This window comes from Hibiscus syriacus, unplaced genomic scaffold (assembly GCF_006381635.1).
Source record: "Hibiscus syriacus cultivar Baekdansim isolate YM2019G1 unplaced genomic scaffold, ASM638163v2 tig00111028_pilon, whole genome shotgun sequence".
Lineage (NCBI taxonomy): Eukaryota > Viridiplantae > Streptophyta > Magnoliopsida > Malvales > Malvaceae > Hibiscus > Hibiscus syriacus.
In genome coordinates, this window is record NW_024062961.1 from 205,079 (window position 1) to 221,328 (window position 16,250).

General features: G+C 37.3%; 2 protein-coding genes across 7 annotated transcripts; both read right to left on the reverse strand.

Moving 5' to 3' along the window:
- Positions 1-177: 177 nt before the first annotated feature.
- Positions 178-2,648, reverse strand: LOC120151160 (protein transport protein Sec61 subunit alpha-like). 6 transcript variants are annotated; one of them, XM_039163698.1, is made up of 4 exons: positions 2,295-2,648; positions 2,103-2,149; positions 709-841; positions 178-529 (listed from the first exon to the last, which is right to left on the reverse strand). In XM_039163698.1, the coding sequence occupies exons 2-4, from the start codon at positions 2,135-2,137 to the stop codon at positions 290-292; spliced, it is 408 nt and encodes a 135-aa protein (XP_039019629.1). In that variant the 5' UTR covers positions 2,138-2,149; positions 2,295-2,648; the 3' UTR covers positions 178-289. The 6 variants fall into 6 exon arrangements, with proteins under 6 accessions (XP_039019629.1, XP_039019626.1, XP_039019627.1 ...); XM_039163695.1 differs by having other exon boundaries at positions 2,059-2,149; XM_039163696.1 differs by having other exon boundaries at positions 2,103-2,192.
- A 428-nt stretch (positions 2,649-3,076) lies between these two features.
- Positions 3,077-15,979, reverse strand: LOC120151159 (5'-nucleotidase SurE). Its single transcript, XM_039163692.1, is given in 11 exon segments — positions 3,077-3,341; positions 4,414-4,540; positions 4,625-4,684; positions 5,192-5,368; positions 13,682-13,707; positions 13,710-13,834; positions 13,958-14,035; positions 14,190-14,233; positions 14,618-14,682; positions 15,217-15,311; positions 15,753-15,979. Coding segments are annotated over 10 exon segments (927 nt in total). The 5' UTR covers positions 15,899-15,979; the 3' UTR covers positions 3,077-3,341; positions 4,414-4,429.
- Positions 15,980-16,250: the final 271 nt, after the last annotated feature.

The window sequence follows — 16,250 nt, forward strand, 5'->3', positions numbered from 1 at the left end:
TTTAGCCAAGAAAATTGCTAATTTATTATTGCAGACGTCTTTAGTTTTACTATTGTCTTTGAACTACCTCTGAAATTAATGCAGTAACAATACAAACAAAAAAATTAGCCTTGGATTTCATAAATAAATCAATGTGAAATTAATGCACAATCTAAGGCAAAATTTTAAAGGCTCTCCTCAAGTAACTAAAGGCACATAATAAGTGTTCTCATCATTTGTGCATCTAACCATACAACAAAATTATGTTCCAAGGTATATATACTACTATTCCTTCAGTCAAAGCCTAAGCTCACAATCCTAAGAAGCCAAGCTCACTGGCCTTCTCCTTCTCGAAGGTCTCAAAATATTGATAAATGATTGTGACCGCAAGAAGTATGCCGGTTCCTGATCCAATTGCTCCCATAAGGTCTTCCAGAACTGTGAGTGCACCGATGCACATGCCTCCGAATGCAGCAGCTGTGGGAATGTAACGGTTCAGCTCTTTCTGTAAGCTTTCCTCGCGATGGCCAGGCATAACCATTTGTTGTTCCTTACGAAATAGCAGACAAAAATTGATTCATCAAACGCTAAACGAAGAGTAATGGTGCCTCAACTGATGAACTACATGCATAGCATACTCATCTTCTAGTTCCTAGTGTACTCAATCATCCCAGGCGGTTAGTGGGACTAAAGGAGATTAGTGGGGATTCTTGGAGAAAAGTTGCATACCCAATCACCTACAGCAAACAGGCTCATTAGAACAGGATTCTGAAGATCTCTCTTTTTCCTCAAAGCATAAACATCGAGACATGCAAGACCAAAGCTCCATAGCAGTTGATGCCCCATAGATGCAACCAAATAGCTGAAACAAAGAACATACAAAACATCAAAGCTGCATCAAATAAAAATTATTCTAGTGCATTTCTACTCTGTTTTAACCATCCTTTACACCCCATGGTCCCCATCAAGCCTAAACATTTTCCCCCTTCCCAGGAATATAGAACTATAAGATTCCACATGAGATAAACTTAAATGCCATCTCACATCTAGTCAAAACAGCAGCTTTTAACATTTTCACAATAGAAACTCACACTTTGTGAGACTTCAAAAATGAACTAGAACAAGTTCCAACAGTGTTGCACATTTGAGACCTCAGTCATGAATAACAAAAGACACAGAGAATACATACTCTAGACAATTATGTACTCAAGTTCATTCAAACCTATACTATACCTCAGTCTTGAGTGTCATTGGCTCAAATGAATGGATGTGTCAGACTATCACTATAAGCATAAACAAATATTAAAACAAAGTGATTGCACCATGCATATTAGCAGAAAAGTTGCACAAAAATCAATTCTTTTTTCCTGCTATGCTATTAACCCCAACAAAATTACTCAGTTCAAAACAAAATTTTATATTACAATAAAAAAGAACGCTTCAAACAACCAATTTTTGAATATTTCCCTAGACACCATAGTGACAATATTATCAGCGTGTAGATGATTCCTTCTGCTTAACCAAGTAAGTTACAACCAATTTGCACAACTTCATATTCAACTTAAAATACAGTTTCAGAAGAATTGATAGGCTTTAAAATCACAGCCTCTAATACCTCATCCAATAGTCATTACAAATTGAAGTCAATAAATTCTCATTCATTTCCATTTTATAATACAAAAAACACAATTTAGAAATGAAACCCTCTTCAAACTAGGGCCCAAAATTGATCTAAACTTAAAATACTGAAAAGGGTACTCTTTTTACCGATAAATTCAAACCAGTAAACCCGGAGAACAAAATTCAGTTGCATGATTCATATAACTGTTAGTAATTTGAACGAATTTGCACCAATAAGCTGATTAACAAATTATGTCCCCCAGCCGACTATGTAATCTGATTCAAACACGTCATTTTAACTAAAATTTAGTTAATAATTAGACCTCAAAATGCTGATACAATGGCAACAAATCAAAGAAAATTAAAATTTCCATATACACCGAAATAGGGGGAGCACAAATCAGAAAAGGTAAATTTGAGATCAAACCGAACGAAGGGGGAAAGGAAAAACATAAGTACCAGAAAGCAATGTAGGAAGAGAAATCAGAGGTAGAGACCATGACCTTCCCGTACTTGTCGAAGAGTGGAAACAAATCATCAGCAGTCGTGCCTAAACGGATTCAAAATCAAACCAAATCGAAGGTTTCTGATTTCTGTCGAGCCAGTGAAAATGAAAATGGAGGTCAAGGAAGATGAAACAATAATTAAAAGGAGGTTAAGGAAGATGAAAAGGGAGAAGATGAAAAGGGAGATACCTGAGAAGACGATCGTCCGCCTCTCCGGTGAGAAGGAGGCCACTGGATCGCTCGATTTTTCGATGTGGAGCAAGGTACGGGAAAGCGAAGGAAAATGACTTACCCTTTTCCAAACGGTAAGTCATTTTACCTTGTTTTGCTTTGAGTTTTCCGTTGATCGTAAAACAAATTCCGTTGACCCTCATATTTTACGGGAACCAAACACAGGAAAACGGGGAAAACATTTTCCGTAAAATGTTTTCCCCCAACCAAACAGACCCTTAGTATTGATACCCACTTCTTAAATTGGCTAAAATTGTCCAGGTGGTCTCTAAATTATGTAAAGTTTGTGATATTATATATAAACTTGTACTGCTTACATATAAGTCCCTACATGTGATTGAATGATTGTAAATCTATTATTTCATTAAAATTTGAGTTACACATTGATCAGCTAATGTGGTATCCACAACCTAATTTCCAACTAAACCATGATTATCAGATTCTAAGTTTAATAGTCTATGACTAAACTAGAGCTTATAATGTGTTTAAAGCTTACATATGTCATATATTAGTTTATACTTAAGTTGATTTATTGACTTGCAACTAATCTTTTTTTCTTCTTTTTTTTTAGTCTCTGTCTGAAATATTTGGCGGCTCTGCTAAGTTTGCGAACCTTGAATTATTTAATGATTTCTTAAATAGTGACAAGGAACAACACCTTCCAAATCCTCCTAATGCTGTAACTCAGACAAACCCCTTCTAACTCTTGTTGTAGATTTGCATCCAGAGCAGATAACATATTCTCATAATGTGTCTTTTAATGATCGAGAAATTCATGCAAACAATGAATCCACCCGCCCCTCGCGCACGGCCCATTCTTGGGGAAATCATTTGGGGTTTGTTTGAAAAAGGTAAATAGCCAATATAGGGATTACATGAGGTCCACACTCCATACATAATTTATCGAATGAAGGTTTTCTTCCGAGTAAATAGCCAAATAAAATTTATAATCATAAAAGCTTTGCAGATGCTGAGACGAGAACCTATCAGTCTCTAACCAAGCTCCTGAAACAACAAAGCAGCAACTAAGAAGGATAGACAGGCAACTTTAGACATAATACCACACGAGAAAAAATAACACGAACATGACAGGGCAGGAACACAAGAACGTATCGAATCTATATAACATTTACTTAAAATATTTTAAATATTAACGGGATAATACACAAATAAATTGAAATCGGATATGATTGTTCATGTTGCATAACAGTGGGATTCTTGCATAGAACCTTTCAATCAACTCCATCCATTGGTTTTAGGATCCATTTTAACTAATTCTATAAATATATTTATTTGACTATCTAGTTAAATGAAATATATCCGCATTAGTTGTAGTAAAGAAGTAGAGTTGCAAATGAGACGAGACAGATCACGAGCTAGTTGAGATCGACTCGATCAAAGATCGATCAACTCTCAAATCAAATAGCCTCAACTCGAACTCAAGCTTGACTCGAATTCTTCACGAACCAAAACGAGCTACTTGATACCCAACTTGAAAAGCTCGTAAGCAACTCGGAAAAAATAATATATTAAATATTTATTTTTTAAAAATTAAATTATTATTAATATTAACATTTATAAGTTTTTTTAAAAAGAAATACAATATAATGCTTTTATGTATTAAAGGTTTAGTATCGAGCCCGAGTTTGAGCTTCAATCAAGCTAAGTCTAAGAATATTTCGAGTTCAAATTATTTCAAGCTCGAGTCGAGCTTGACAATTTTAAGCTCGTGAGTTTTCGAGTCAAGTAGAGCTCAATTTTATACTTTTTGAGTCGATTCGAGCTCAGCACCACTCCAGCTCGACTCGGTTCGTTTACAATCCTAGTTTAACCAAAAAAATAACTATCTTAAACCAACATGAGACCGTACACCATAGCCTGCAGTTGTCTCATTATAAGGGATCGAATGGAGTCACTCATTCAGTATAGCTCATAACTTAATGCTAGAAACTGAAGACCAGAGAAAATTTCCAGCCGTGTGCAAGCAAAATTACACAAATAATAAGATGCCAAACACTTACAGTGAAACAGAGACAAAGGGTAACTTATGAGGCACGTACAGGTTTATTTGACTCACCAGAAAGCAATGAAGATTACAATGCTGATGAAGAGAACCGTTGAATTGCACTTGGTAGCCATTCATTAAAGAAAGAATGGAAATCAGTCTCTGCCGGAGAAACGGCTCCAAGAGGAGTTACAGTGATCTGAAATAATAGTTCAAGTATCACACATAAATTACAAACTATATGATTGAAAGAAGTTGCGTTGGGTTGAGAATAGATACTCACATATCCTTCCTGAAGAGATCTCTTATCGGTATCAACTTCATCAAGAACAGCTCCTCTTATCTATAAAGATTGAAAAGAAATATATAAATTCAAGCAAGTGATGGAAGGTAAATGCAAATGCCCTAACAAACGAGGCATTTAGCTACCAACTTATTCACATCATAATTTTGAATAAAATACTAAAAGGTTTTCAACTTGATAATTCATATGTATATTACTCGGGCTTGTGTGTGTAAGTCATATACCAGAAAGTCACATCCCCATACCCGTGTCTGACACCCATGTATGAATATGTCAGACATGGGTGCTGCCAGTTTGGCATTATTTTTGAAAAGTGCTTTTAAAAAGTTTGGTTTAAGATTTAACTGAATACTTCAAAAAAATAAAAAAAATAAAGAATTGGAGAGATGCATACCGACATTCTAGTAATTCAAATAGAAAACATCAACTTCTTAAGCATAGGTTTAAGTGGGAAAAAGCCAATTAATATTTGCATAATTAACGAGAAACCAAGTTAGCAAAATAGTATTATGCAACAAAAAATTTACTTAGAGAATAAGCGATCACCTCTCTTTTGTACAAGAGGTGTCCGGCTGGTACTGTTGCTGTGTCAATTTCTGTCCTTGCCGATGAGTCTGATTCCATTTCCATTGAGGATAACATCTTTCCTCCTTGCCTTTCTGAAATAACTTGCTTCCACCCCATTTTGAATATACTTCTACCCTGTCTAGTCAACTTATATCCCTTGTTGAGGGAAAGAAACAGAGAGAGAGAGTTAGAGAGAGAGAGAGTGTCAGAGAGTTAGAGAGAGAGAGAGTGTCAGAGAGGGAGTGGGAGAGAGAGAGAGGGCCTCAGGCAGTCAGTCCTCCGACGAGGATTGGACAATATTTGTGGACAATTTGAGTAAGAGGGTAACTTGGAGAACAGTAAAGGAAATTTTTCAACAACAGGGGAGTGTTCTGCGCGTTTACATTCAGAGCAGTTCTTCTAAGCCAAATTATAGAAACCATACGTTTGCTTTCGTTCAGTTTGCAAAGGAAGATGGGCTGAAGAAGGCGATAGCAAATGTCAATGGGATTTGGATAGATGGAAAGAAAGTTTCGGTAGGAGTAGCTAAATATCAAAAGCAGAGGCTCAGGCAAGCTGTTAGTAGTAACGTCAGAAGAGAAGAAGATAAGTTGAAGAAGGGAATGACTCCGAGAAGAAGTGGTGGATCTGAGTTTTTCAATCGTTTGAGGGATGACAAATCATATAAGGATGCGTTAGTATCTTATGATGGGCGGAGGGAAGTTCCGGCGAGTAAAGAGCCGAGGGTCATCCAGGAAAGGAAGCAAGTCTGAGGAATTTGTGGGAGATGCATATTCACTCAGATGATTATGAGTGGGTGAAAAGATCATTAACAGGGATTATCAAATTCCATTTTGAATTGGAGTTAGTAGTGAAGGGGCTGGCCAGTGAAGGGATTAAGGTAAAGGGAGCTAAATGGGGTTATTCATGGAATTCTTGTATCTTAACCTTTGGCTCGAAGGAAGAGTTTGAGGAGGCGTGGTTGAACAGAAGGGAGGAACTGTTCTTTTGGTTTGATTGGCTCGACCCACTTATGAGTATGATGGTGTCCGATGGCTTTTTGTTCGGTGGAATTGGTTGGAGTCCCCTTGCTATGTTGGAATGTTCCTTTTCTGGAAAAGCTTGTTTCAAGGTGGGGGAAACTGGTGTGTATTCATGAGTCGACGATCAGAACAGAAGATCTGGCGGTGGCAAGGGCACTATTGAGGGTGGCCAGTCCTTATGATATTCAGGAATCTGTTATATTGGGCTCGTATGGGAGATCCTTTAAGGTGAAAATTAATGTGGGATCAGTTAGTACAAAACAGGATAACTCTTCAGTAGCAGATTTTACGGTGGCCGATGATGGTGAGTTCAGAGATGAAGCTTCATCGGAGGAGAAAGAAGATAGGTGTTCAGGCGGGGTAGGTAGCTCAAAGTTGCCAGCTGAGGATTCTAGGGACACAATAGACAGATGGTTGGTAGGGGATGTTCGTACAACAGTGGTAGGCTGCAGTGAAAATCAGCATTTAATGTTGCAGGTTGGAGAAGGTCAACCTAGTGGAGGAAAGTTATCAGATTTTTCAGATGAAGATTTGAATTTTAAAGGGGATTACCGGGGTCTTGGTTTAAGGAATGATATCTTCTTTGAAAGGGAGAAAGCCCAATCAGAGGAGTTGAGTGAGCCCAATTAAAAAAACATTGATATTTCCCCTGCTGGGCCAGCTGTTAATTAATTAAATTGGGCTATGGTCATTATAAGGAGTCTCAGGGGGAAATATTAGGAGTTCAGCAGCATCATGGTTCGGCTGAAACAAATACGCAGAATGTGGATAATGTTCCATCAGACTTAATCCCAATTTCGATTCCTAGTGGGGCCATTGACAGAGGGACTTCAAAAAAGTCAAAGGATGAAAGGTTAGAGGAAGTAACAGTCCAGGATAATGAAGATAGTAGAGTGGAGGCAACAGAGGTGGTAAGGGAAGCAAGGCTAGTTCATATGGGTAGTAACCAAGGGTTAGGATTATATAAAGACTCTCTTGTAAATGGTTTAAGGAGTTGGAGTCCTTTAGATCATTTGTCTAGAAGTCTACATATAAGGAATGCATCGATAGGAAGGTGGAATGGAGGCTCTATCTCTAGAGTGTATAAAAGAACTAGATACAAAAAGGTGTGGTTTAACCGAGCAGGGAAGAAGGAGCATTGCAATCTTTGGTGATGACTGATCATAACATGATTATATTGAGCCTATGGCGAGTAATCAATCTCTTCCTGTTATTGTGGAGGGAAGATCCATGGGAGTGGAGGAGGTAGGTGGTTTTAGGCACATTTCTGCAAAGGTTAGGAGTGTAAAAGATGCTGTAACAGATTGTCAGTCTGGTCCAGTGGTTAGGGTGGACAAAAGAAGGAAGAGAAGGCTTCTGATCAGGGAAGCTCTGGATGTGGTCAGTCTCCATACTGCATCATCTTCAAATTTCTCGGTATTTTTGGAGGCTTTGGCAACATGGAAGTCGGTAGAATTTTAGGGATTACATTCAAAGAGGGGAAGAAGGCCTTGGAAAAAATTATAAATTTTGAGGAAGGATTGGATGAAAGCAGGGTAAGGTTGGACTCGGGGGAATAGACTTTTGTCTACTTTTTTGCTACGAGGCTTTGGTTTAACAACAGTCTTCATGATAAAGATAAACATTATTTCATGGAATGTAAGAGGTTTTGGTAAGAAGGAAAAATCAAGAGCTTTAGCAACTATGGTCAGGAAGCACAAACTGTGCATCCTCCTTATTCAAGAAACAAAGTTAGTAAATTGTTCTCAGGCTCTTAGGAGAAGGATAGGTGGTAGTATTTTGAATGGAGGAATGTTTGTTCCAGCAGTGGGGTCTGCAGGGGGTTTAATGGTTGTGGAATGATAAATTTTGAAGTTCTCAATAGTCACTTAAGTGGTCAATTCATAGCAGTTTTTGGGAAGTTTAAGAACACAAGTGAAGAGTGCGTGATTATTAATGTGTATGGTCCTTTCATTGATTCGGAAAAGGCTGAATTTTCAGGGAACTGTTGGATTTCGTTGCTGCTCAAACCGTGTCAGTCTGCATTGGGGGGGATTTTAATGTGTACCTTGATCCGATAGAGAAGTTGGGAAAGTCTCAAAATTGGCTCTCTATTGATATTCTGAGAAATTTCTTGAACCAAACTAGCTTGATTGATCTTCCTATGGTAAGGGGAAAGTTTACATGGTGTAATAATAGAGAAGCTTCTACTTGGGTCAGACTTGATAGGTTTCTAATTTCTGCGAATTTTCTGATCTGTTTTCCGAATATTGTGCAGAGCATGTTACCTAGGTCTTTATCAGATCACAATCCCATTGCATTGGAGGAAAAATCTATAGATTGGGGCCCTAAACCGTTCAGATTTTTAATTATCTATTAAAGGAGGAAGGTTTTGAGGATTTGGTTAAATCGTCCTTGGATAATTTGCGGGTGAGAAAGAGGAAAAGGGGTATCTTCAGTTTTTTACAAAGAACCAAAAAATCCATCAGAAACTGGTCTGGCAGAAAGTTTCATGGGATTTCTGAGTCAATTACAGAATTAGAATTGAAGATTAATGATCTTGAAATTAAAGCACAAAGTGGTGTTATCTCCCAACAGGCGTGGGATCAACTGGTACAGTTCAGATCGAACCTTTGGAGGTTGTATAGAATTGAAGAAAGTATTTGGTTCCAGAAATCAAGGGCTAGATGGATCAAAGATGGGGACAGAAACACGAGATTCTTTCATTTGTCTGTGTTAAACAGGAGTAAAAGAAATGAAATTTCAAGTTTGAAGTTTAATGGCTCTGATGTATCTGATCCGCAATTGATTAAGTTGCATATTGAGGATTATTTTAAGGAAGCCTATAATTCTAAGTTAACTCTGGAAGTGGCTGATTTATCTCTGGATTTTGCAAAGCTGACAGGACCAATCTTCAAAACTTGAGGAGAATTTTTCAGAAAATGAAATATGGCAAGCGATAGCTTCATCGGACAGTTCTAAAGCACTGGCCCGGATAACTTCACCATGGGTTTTTTCAAAAAATGTTGGCCTAGCTTAAAGGAGCAGGTTATGAATTTTTTCAGGATTTCTACTATGGTAGGGTATGGGAACATGGGGTGAATCATGCGTTTATTACGCTCATTCCGAAGAAACTTAATCCGGATAATGTGGAGGACTTTAGACCAATTAGTCTTGTGGGCAGTCTATATAAGATCCTTTCTAAAGTGTTATCCAAGAGATTGAGTTGTTGTGTTGGAGATATCATAAGTCAGTCTGAATATGCATTCATACCGGGGAGACAACTGTTGGACTGCGCTTTTATCGCGAATGAAGGAATTGATTATTGGAGAAAACAAGGGTTGCAAGGGGTTGTTTTAAAAGTCGACTTTCGGAGAGCTTATGATACTGTGGAATGGCCAATTTTATTTAGAGCAATGTCAGAGATGGGTTTAGGCTACAGATGGTCCTCGTGGATTTCTCAGTGCCTTTCGACAGCCTCGATTTCGATTCTAGTTAATGGGTCTCCTTCGGAAGAGTTTCCTATGGCCAAGGTTTACGACAAGGTTGTAGTCTCTCGCCGCTCTTGTTTAACATAGTTGGTGAGATACTCCATTTGATGTTATCCAAAGCAGTCGAAAAGGGATTGTTCCAAGGTTTTGTTATTGGGAGAGCTGAAAATTCTACTACATTGTCTCACCTACAGTTTGCGGACGACCTGATCATTTTTTGCCAAGCAAATATAACTCAGATCAAGAATGTCATAAGAGTGTTGAGGATTTTTGTCTTATGGCGGGTTTGCATCTAAATTTGGTGAAGAGTAAGCTGTTTGGAATTAACATGGAGGATGAAGTATTAGCAGATTGGGCATCACAAGTGGGCTGTTCAGTAGGTTATTTTCCAACAGAGTATTTGGGTCTTCCTCTGGGTGCTAAGAGAAATTCAGAGGCTTTATGGGATCCATTTTTAAGAATTTTAGTGCTAAACTTGCTGGTTGGAAAGCTTCATGTCTGTCATTGACCGGTAGGACAGTATTATTGAAGTCGGAGCTAACTTCTTTACCAATTTTTTTCTTATCTTGTTTAAAATGCCTTGCAAAGTTGGTAAGAAGTTAAATTCGTTAATAGCTAATTTTCTATGGGGTGACAAAGAGGAAAAGAGGAGAATTCATTGGGTGAATTGGAGTACGGTTTGTAGGCCATTGAATGGTGGCGGTTTAGGTGTCCAAGATTTGAATCTCACCAATCGGGCTCTATTGGGTAAGTGGGTGTGGAAATTTGCCAATGACAAAAATTCCCTATGGAAAAGAGTGTTGTGCACAAACACAAGGTTAGTTGCAATAATATCTATTAGGGAGGTCACTTATCCGCATTCTTCTTGGATTTTGAGAGAAATTGCTAATAATTACTTGAAGAATGATTCGGTAGGAGATTGTTTTAGATCAAGTTCGAAGTTGAAAGTGGGAAATGGAAAGTCCATTTCTTTTTGGAATGATGCATGGGCTGATGAGACTTCTTTAAAAAAAAATTTCCCTAGAATTTTTGTGCTCTCTCCTATTAAAGAGGGGAAGATCGTAGAGTTTGGAAGCTTTGAACCAAGCGGTTGGGTGTGGAATGTCCAAACTAGAAGGAATTTGTGTGATTGGGAATTGGTCCAATGGATGGATTTGATGTCTAAATGAACGATATCCAACTGTCAGAGCTGGTGGAAGATTCTTTATCGTGGTCTGCTAGTGGAGATGGTCTATATTCGGTCAAATCTTGCAGAAATACTCTTGCCAATGAGTTGGGGGTAGTGCTTTGTGGATACAAGGGGTTTGGATGGGTCTTGCTCCACCTCGGGTGGAAGCTTTCCTTTGGCAGCTCGCACATCAGAAAGTAGCAGTCAAAGCTGAGTTGGTTAAGAGAGGTACACCCCTAGGAGATGATATTTTGTGTCCCTTGTGTAAGAAACAGGAGGAATCAGTGCAGCATTTATTTATTTCTTGTTATGTTGTTTGGGAATTATGGAACAAAATAGTTAGTTTCTGGGACATATCGTTGGTGTTACCACAAGATCCTCCTTCGCTTCTTTGTTCATGGGGTGAGTTGAGGGTGAACTCGATGATTTGGAAATTTATCCCGGGAGTAATCTTTTGGTCAATCTGGAAAGTTAGGAATGCAATGGTTTTTGAAGGATCTCTTCTTGACAGAATGTCGTTGTTCTTCATTGTTAGATTCAGGCTTACTAAATGGTTCCTAGCCAAATTTCCTAAAATAACTATTCAGGAGGATGTATTGATTGGTAATCCATCCCTTGCAGATGGAGTATCACTATTGAAAGCTAAAGATCATCATGTCTTAAGATGGATTCCCCCCTCGGTAGATTTCCTAAAGATGAATGTCGACGGAGCTGTTAGGCTTGATGGATTCCCCTTTTGACTTTTTCAGAGAATGTTGGTCAAGGAACTCCTCCACTTGCTGAATTAAAAGCTATAAAAAGAGGCATTGAAATTTTTTTGTCTTCACGTTGGGAGTCTATTGGTAGGTTGATCGTTGAGAGTGATTGTTCGTCGGTAGTGGATTGGATTCATTCCCCGGTTCTGGCCCCAGTTTTTTTATCGCATCTTGTTTATCAGATTTCTACACTTATCACGGGAAAGGTTCATTCAGTGAGGTTAATTCCAAGGGCGTGCAATGGAGAGGCAGACAGTTTAGCAAAGAAAATGATAGGTTGACTGTGTGAGATGATTATTATGGCAGTTGGAGTGTTTAAGTATTATGTACTGGATTTTAGTGTAATTGTTAAATCTTATGTAAACTTTCAGTATCAATAAAAGTTCTAAGGCACTCTTTTCCTCCTTCCGCTGATTAAGGAGCTTATTCTAAAGCTTCATTAATCAAGAAGGGGGGTTTTAACGAGGCCTTCCATTCTTATCAAAAAAAAAATATTCATTTAAGACATCCAGAATAGTATTGTTGAATCAGATGTCAATAACAAAAGTATTAAATAATAAAGCAAATTAATAAAAATCCATGTTACTCTGGCTCAAGATTGAGGTTGGATACAAGTATGTGTTGCACGGGTAAGATCAATTTTTTACCTTGCAAAATTGATCACCAAGATTTGCACTGGTAATAAAAATGAACAAAGGATCTTGTTGTCTATGACAGCCAACTTTAATTGGAGCTTACAACAGGTAAATATTAAGAAAGTTTTCTTATGTGAAAAACTTCGATGAGGAGATTTATTGTGGATTTGCCTTAGGGATTTAATGTCAAAGATAAAAGAAACCACAGAATGTAGACTCAAATAAGCATTGTATGGTTTAGAACAATCTCCTAGAGCATGCTTTGGAATATTGTCACCAGAAATGATGTTACAAGGAAAAAAGGAAACAAAAAACAAAACAAGAATAGAGAGTCAAATGCAAGAATGAGTAGTAGAAAACAGAGTATTAATGTCAAGATATTACAGGGACCAAGCACACGAGAGAAGGAAGATAGAGGTGTACAAAATGATACTTGTATGAAAAGAGTTCTCCAAAGAATAATTTTGTGATAATAAAAACCTTTTGGCCTTTCTGTTTTACCTATTTGATCCGAATGGATTTTGAAAGGTTCAACTTATACATTTAAATTTGAACTGTCGTAAAGAAAAAGAGAGAAAATTATTTGCACATGAATATTGTTCTTGTATATTATTTATATAAAAAAATTTATAGTTGTGTGTGTTGGACGTAAGTCTTAATTTTCTTGAAATTTCAGTGTCACGACGTCTGTATCATCTTGTAATTGTATTGTATGTCCGCGCACAGTTAAAAGAAGGAACATTTGTCATTGTCTTGCAGAAAAATGAGGTGGATTTACCGAAGTAGAAAAAAAAAATTATAGACTTGCAAAAATAAGGTGGATTTACTAAAGACAAACTACTAAACAAAAGAATAGAATAGAAATTGTCAGGAAATTTGAACTTAAAAGCTTATACAGAAGCTGATTATGTAGGGTTGGTGGTGGATAAGAAGTCAATGTGACTCATTTCTAAGAGGAAATCTAGAGACATGGAGTACAAATCAACCGGTGGACGACAACAGTAATCATGAGCAAGGTTTGAAAATGATAATAAGTAAATTTGGAAGTAACTAAACAGAGCAGAAAGAAAGTGGAAAGTCCAAAAGGAAACAAGGCAAAGATAGCCATTTAACTGCTAAAATGTCGGGCCCTTTCAGAAGAAAATTAAAAATACAACTTCTTAAACCAATTTTAACAAGTTTTCAAGTTGAGAAGTTAAAGTAGAATATACAGGAAGGGAACTGAACTGAAAAAGGTACAGCAAAGTAAAAAAAAATGAGGAATATATCCCCATTATGAAGTGCAGGCGAAGCAAGAAGCATTTAACAAAAGATTAATTATATTAGAATAAACGGACAATAGTTTAGATTTTAAACAACTATAGATGAAGAAAATATAGATATGTTACACACATGTGGCATTCTAAATCTGAAATTTACCTTGTGGTTGGTAATATCTGTTGGCAATCTATATTCAAAAAGCCTCTTAGAGGATAACTTTTACTCTTAATCTCAGCCAGTATTGCACTGAAGATTGGCAAGCAAGCCTCAGCAGCTAGCCTATAGTCATCAACACTGCTCTTACCTCCAACCCTGAAATTCCACACCAAGAATAGTCACATAAGAAGGCTTGTATGAACTAGAGAAGAAATGACAAACTAGTTTAAATGACCCATTTGTACAAACATATTGCAATGAAAATATACATCCACATACCAGTCATATGATATCGAAACAGCTGGTATGTCATTGAAGAAGGCTTCTCGAGCACCAGCAACTGTACCAGAGTAGACACTGCTTCCAATAATAAGCTAAATCAGTCACAATGAGTAAACGCCAACTTTTCCCACAGCAGCATTTACAACATGATACAGAGCCATGGATAATGAAAATGAAATTAGGAGCCAACTAATATGTACGTGTATAGAGGAAAAACAAGATTACTAACATATGATAACCACAGTTGCTGCCCATGTTTATGCCACTGATAACCTGTGTGCATGGAACGGAAGAAAGTTAACATCTAGCAACACGATTAAACACAAAAAACCTATTTCACTTAGAGAGTCATATCCCCATGATCATGTCTAAATATGTGCCAGACAAGCATCTGACACGGGTATTTAAGTCTATGAAGAGTCGGAAGAAAACAAAAACCAAACAAACAAAAAGATCAATCTTTTTTGCAACATGGCCACACAATGATTTAGTCCAGAAAGGAGTTATAAAAACCACATTGGTCCAGAGGAGAAAAGAAAAATAGATTTCGCCATTGTCCCCAATTTGCATATGGAAGGATAAACTGATCTAAACTACTACATAAATAATTATACAACATTTCTATCATATTATTATTCAATACAGTAAGAGATATACCAGGTCAGGAATCGAGGAGAAGAGTGCTTCTGAGATACCCAAAGAAGTACAATCAGCTGGGGTTCCTACAAACAAAATCCATCAAGAATTGTAACTATGCCCTAAACTTAACTAGCATCTTTAAACAATGCATACTAAATATCAAGGTAAACTAAAAGGTCATGCCCGCTCCGAAGGTAGCCCTTGATATGTGTAGCCACAATCAATTGGTTAGTCAAAGTGAGCTTACTTCAATAATCTTAACATAAGTGGTGCTGTCTATGGGAAACTGTTCCAGTTCCTTACCAGCCTTCAGGCAAACATTTAGTCCACATCTTTGTCTAGCAGAACTTTTTTCGAGAAGAGAAAACAATCCCATATCAACTAGCCAATGATTGAATAGTGGTTAAGTATAGGACTACCTTCTTCTCATGAGACATCTTTTCTCAGAGGAAAAAATGGTGAGGATAGTCTTCACCTCTAAAACATACAATACCTCATGAGGGAAACATTTTGACAATCCTTAAATCAACAATCCTCAAAATTCTAAAACATAATTGTCATTAAAATTCACACTCATAATTATGTTTGACAGGGAATAAAAGGTAATTAAAACAAACCAGAAACAGCATAAGCGGTGGCTCCATCAATATCAACTTTCTTTACAGAAACAGGGTGAATCCATGTGATACTATGACTAACAGCTGATTTCTCCCTGAGAAAACAAAAGGAAAAAGTAAAATTTTATACAAGATGACCACGACAATCCTATTGTTTACAGAATCTACGATTTTCACCAAACAGTTGTAAGAACTCAAAATAAACAGCACTCAGCGGATAGCACGACGATCCTGTTATTTACGGAATCCACCACAGCACCACTAACTCAGATCAAACAGTCCTACGAACTCAAAATAAACAGCAATGAGAACAACGGTCCTATTATTTACAGAATCTGCCACTAACTTTCATCAAACAGTTGTAAAAACTCATAATAAACAGCAATAAGCACAACGATCCTATTATTTACAGAATCCAACACCAACTTCCATCAAACAGTGGTATGAACTAAGAAATAAATAGCAAATCGGCCGAGAGAATCAGGAAAGCGTTGTACATATGTAGGTTAGAAAGGATAAGGAATCAAGTGACGTACGAATCAGGAGCGCAAACCAGGACGCGAAATCGATTGGTGGAGACGAGGACGCGGACAAGAGATCGGAGTCCGGGGGCGTCGATTCCGTCGTCGTTCGTCACCATCACTGTTGGCCTGTCATCGGAGCTATTATTATTATTATCCATTTGGGCCGGCCGAAAGGAAAAGGAAAAGAAAAAGAAAAAACTGTGAGTGAAAGGCAACTAATGATAATTTCTTTAGTTAATGCTTCGTGTACGTCTATGGAATAAGACCAGCCGAATCTAATACTATGGAGTTCGTCGGTTCGCGTGTGATAGTATTTTGAGTAAACTATATCATTGACCATATAACTATTTATCTTTTTTATTTGATCATTATTTTTAAAATTTTATCAATTAGATCACTTATTTATTTAAATGCATTTAATCAAATCATTTACATCTAACATTTAATAAAAGTGTCGATGTGAAAGTTAATAAAATTAATATAATTATAATTTAATTTTCATTAATTACA